We start from the raw sequence: 4119 nt of genomic DNA, 5'->3' as shown, positions 1-4119 counted from the left end.
TCTGAGTGATTCTTGACTATACTTTGCAGAGGTTTCTGTTTAATAATAATATCTGCTGTTATTCATAAACTCATTTATGAATACTAACCCTCATTTTACATTAAACGTGATGGAAACAAACTTACTACAGGTACCTCTCTCTTTGACTGGTAATTAAAATTTTGTATCAGAGGCCTGGCTTCATAAAACCACTGCAAGTATCTGTGTTATTTCAGTTAGATTTGTTCCTGGTCTTACGAAAGAAACACTTGTGCAACACTTATGCCATAAAAGAGTACACTTCAATTCAGTTTGCCCATATACCGATTCCAAAAAAATATATACTTTTTCCAAGACTGTAAGAAATATAGTAGGACAGTAACACTCCAACATCAAAACTCATTTCTAAATGATGACAAATACTGACTATTTGGGTTAAAAGAAAATGTTTCTCACGAAAGTGTTCCTATGAAAACAGATTTTTACAATGACTTATAAACTGTGAAGAGCTGGGCTGTACAGATGGCTTGGTACACTTTAGGGTGTTTCTCTTAAAGTAGAAAAATTACAATGTTGTAGTTCTTTGATTTTATTTTATAGGATTAAAAAAAGGCATAAATAGTTTAAGTGACATCCTTTAAAGTAACTATGAAATGGCTTTATGTCTCCTGATCATCAGTATTCATCAATGTCACAGACAGCCTTGATTAACTGGTTGATAATTTCAGAGTGTAATAAGCAGCTTTTGTGATTCTTTCCCCTATCCCTGAGAATCATAAACACCAAAGAAACCTTTGATCCTTTCATTAGAATTCTCTGGAAAGTAGTCGTGTTCTTTCATTGATAACAGGGCAAGGTGCAGGGTCGTATAGGGTTAATCCATGTAAATTGGCTTCCACACGTAAAGAAATTTTCTGGAATAGAAGAAAAAATTACATAGAGAAGTTTGCTCCTTAGCAATTACCTCTTCAACACATTCTATAGATTATCTTCTTTGATTAGATATAAATCAGTTGAATGTGTAACAAGATAAAGTAGCCAATGCACTGTCAAAGACATCATCTTTACTTAACATTTAGTACAAGTAACCTGGAAAAACCAAGCTTCTATATTTAGAAAGTTCCCTTTTTTTCTTTAGTTTCTGCTAAAATAAATAAATAAATAATAACTACATGTTGGGCACTGTTTCTATAACTGTATAAAGAACAAGAAAATTCTATGGAAAAAAGAATTTCAAATTTACAACTCCAACTTCAAGGCCGAAACATAGCATTGCCCCAAACTCAGTTATCACTTCACTGGAGAAGTTGCTTTCTCTTAACAAGTATGGTAACAGATATGAAGCAGTTAATTTCTGAGAAGACTGGAAACTTGCCAAGGAATTTTCCCTTACTCCACCTGAAAAAGGTTTGACTGCTTAAATCAAATCTATGTTTTCTTACCTGAAAATCACGAATGTAAGTCAAGAAAAAACCAAAGAAAGAAAATGACATAGACCATTCTGCTACAGTGGTGATTAGATGAAGCACATAACCCTTGAATGAGACAGAAGAAAAAATAGTTTTGTGAAATTTCATTCAAATAATTATAGTATTCTCAAGTAAAAAAAGCTTAAATTGGTCTGTCTTCTGAAAATTAATGTAATTTATTGAACTTATCTTGTGAATTAAAGACTGTCTTAGGAATTCCTCTGACACAGCACTTAGTATCACCCACAAGTTAAATTTGTATTTACATAGCTAAGAAAACCAGAAGATTTTCCAATCTACCACAAGGAGTTCCCACTTCTCCCAGAGTAACATGACTTATTAAAGGATACTAAGAAAAATTTAACAATAAACTGTAAGTTTCAGGAACTTACTGGAAAACAAATGCAAAGCCCAGAAATTTTCAAATAACAAAAAGTAAAAGATATCTTTTCAATTCACAAAATGAATAATAAATTTCAAATTATGAATCTCAAGCAGTAGCCTCTAACAACTGACACAACTGCTTCTCACAGTGCAATTCTACCCAGACCATTGAGTGCTGCTGGCTGCAACACTCTTCAAAGAGACTTGACTGAAGAACAATAGCAATATTACCATCTCTCACCTAAAAGGACAACTGGGAATGAAGAAACAATTTGAAGATGTACATATCGATGGCAGCCTTACTTTGAAAACATGCAAATCTGTAAAAAGTGGTTTTTCATGTGCTTGTTAGTATTTTGTAAACTAATAAACTTTTGATTAAAGGAAAAAAAATCTCAAGTGGTACACTATGTTCTCATTTTGGGGGCTTAATTCTTGAGGAAACTCTTTTGCCATCATAATTCTCTTCAGGTCTTAAAATATGGATGGCTTTACATAAACTCAGTCATTACTAGAAAGTAATCTTAATAAATAATTGATTATTCTATTAAAGAAGTTTCTTTGTTAGTGATAAAATGAAAATACATCAGGATAGTCAAATTTAATATGAAAACAGTTTTTATAGGTTCTAAAATCTTACTTTATCCTCAGGGTTCCAGTGAAGTTTTTGTACTAGATCAGTGCCAAAGTTACCACTGTACAAAATTGATGAGCAAGTCAACACTATAAAAAAGAAAATAAGTCAAGGAAGAATCTCAAAGATCTAAGTTTAAATTGAATCCAAAATAAAACTCATCTTGTTATCCTCTCATCCAAAAGGATAACTCACACATTTGTTGCCAAAGTCCAAACCCATTTTCTTAAATTAATGTCACATTTGGCAGTAAAACCAAAAGTGTGTCCAGAGGATTTCCACAAAATGGTTTTCAGAGTCCATCCTTTTCTGTTTGCTTGGAAAATTAGTTCTACAATAAACTTCTGATAATTATGTAAAGAGATCACTGACTTATCCTTCATTTCTTTGGAGTGAGCATGACTCAGTTATTGAATTTCAATCTGAATTTACTGTTTTAAGTCCTTCAGTTTTAGAGTTACTAACCTAAGAATCTCTTCTACATTGTGCCACTGTACACTGTGCTTACATTACATACTAGAGCTTAGGAAGTCCTAAATGGTACTTAGCATCACATAGAAAAAGTAAAATTTCCATTTACTTAAATAAGAAAACCCTAAGAATTTTCGATCTACCACAGAGCTATTACCACTTTTCCCAGAGCAACATGATTTAGTAAAGGCTACTTAACATCGCATTCTACATTGTGCCAACAGTGTTCCCTTAAATTTTGTTACCCAATTCCCTACCAACTGCACCCATACATTACAGTGAAGGATACTGCTAAGTACACTTACTCCACACCAGACAAGCAACAGTAGTCTGATCCAGAAGACTTGTTTGCCGTGAATTTTGGGCTGCATTAGGTATGAAAGGACGGTCTGAACAAACATGTAAAATATGCCCATACCAAAAGTGAGCACACTACCACTGACATGTACAACAAAAATGGCTGTTTTCTGAGAGGTAGAAAAAAAAATAAGACAAAAATAAAGAAGTCAGTAAAAAAATTCAGAATACACTGGCAACACAATATTTAAAGGTATAAACTGGAGATTCCAGGAGGACTTTCACTGAGTGGAGAAACTGGCCAAATTCCACATGTCAATCACTCCCTGAACTGTCTTTCAATGACAACATAAATCTGATGATCACAATAAAACCAAATAATTTCATACATTGCTACAAAAATATGGTATTTATTCTTTTACTCATTTAATAATATGCTTTTGTGTTATTTATTAGATGCTAGGCACTGCTGTAAGTCGATACACAGTAAATAAAAAGAAACACAAATAACAGCCTCTACATAGTCTACATTCTAGTGAAGATATACCAACAACACACTTGAGAAATAAATTTCATGATATGTTACATAGTGATAAGCATAAAAGAAGCATAGTGCAAGGTACATATATGATTGGATAGCTAGGTGAGGAGTTTAAATCCAACTCAAATTTAAGGGCATGATACATGAAAATATGACCTCTTTGTGCTAGTTTGATGTGGTACTGATTATATGACACACTACCATAAATTATAATTTTTCCTATAACTTACTCTTATAGATGTCCACTTTACTTTTAATATTGCATATACTCTAAACTTAAAAGTGATAACTGCATACACTCTATGATTAAAAATATTACATGAAAGTTTTTGGTTGGATTGTTC

General features: G+C 32.7%; 1 protein-coding gene across 5 annotated transcripts in view; it reads right to left on the bottom strand.

The window, feature by feature from the left end:
- The window catches only part of Dram2 (DNA damage regulated autophagy modulator 2), a 38997-nt gene that overhangs the window by 3839 nt on the left and 31039 nt on the right, over positions 1-4119 (bottom strand). For 3 of the 5 annotated variants that reach the window (XM_023701775.1, XM_023701772.1, XM_023701773.1), the window contains 4 exons: positions 3227-3404; positions 2473-2555; positions 1422-1514; positions 553-893 (listed from right to left, as the gene is read on the bottom strand). In XM_023701775.1, coding sequence (XP_023557543.1) covers positions 786-893; positions 1422-1514; positions 2473-2555; positions 3227-3404 — 462 coding nt within the window. In that variant the 3' untranslated portion in view covers positions 553-785. Of the gene's footprint in view, positions 1-552; positions 894-1421; positions 1515-2472; positions 2556-3226; positions 3405-4119 lie in introns of those variants that run through there. The other 2 variants (XM_023701774.1, XM_023701776.1) reach the window with 2 other exon arrangements.

This window comes from Octodon degus, unplaced genomic scaffold (genome assembly GCF_000260255.1).
Source record: "Octodon degus isolate 3935 unplaced genomic scaffold, OctDeg1.0 scaffold00140, whole genome shotgun sequence".
Lineage (NCBI taxonomy): Eukaryota > Metazoa > Chordata > Mammalia > Rodentia > Octodontidae > Octodon > Octodon degus.
The sequence above is the reverse complement of the archived record's forward strand: the minus strand, read 5'-3'. Positions and strand labels throughout refer to the sequence as shown.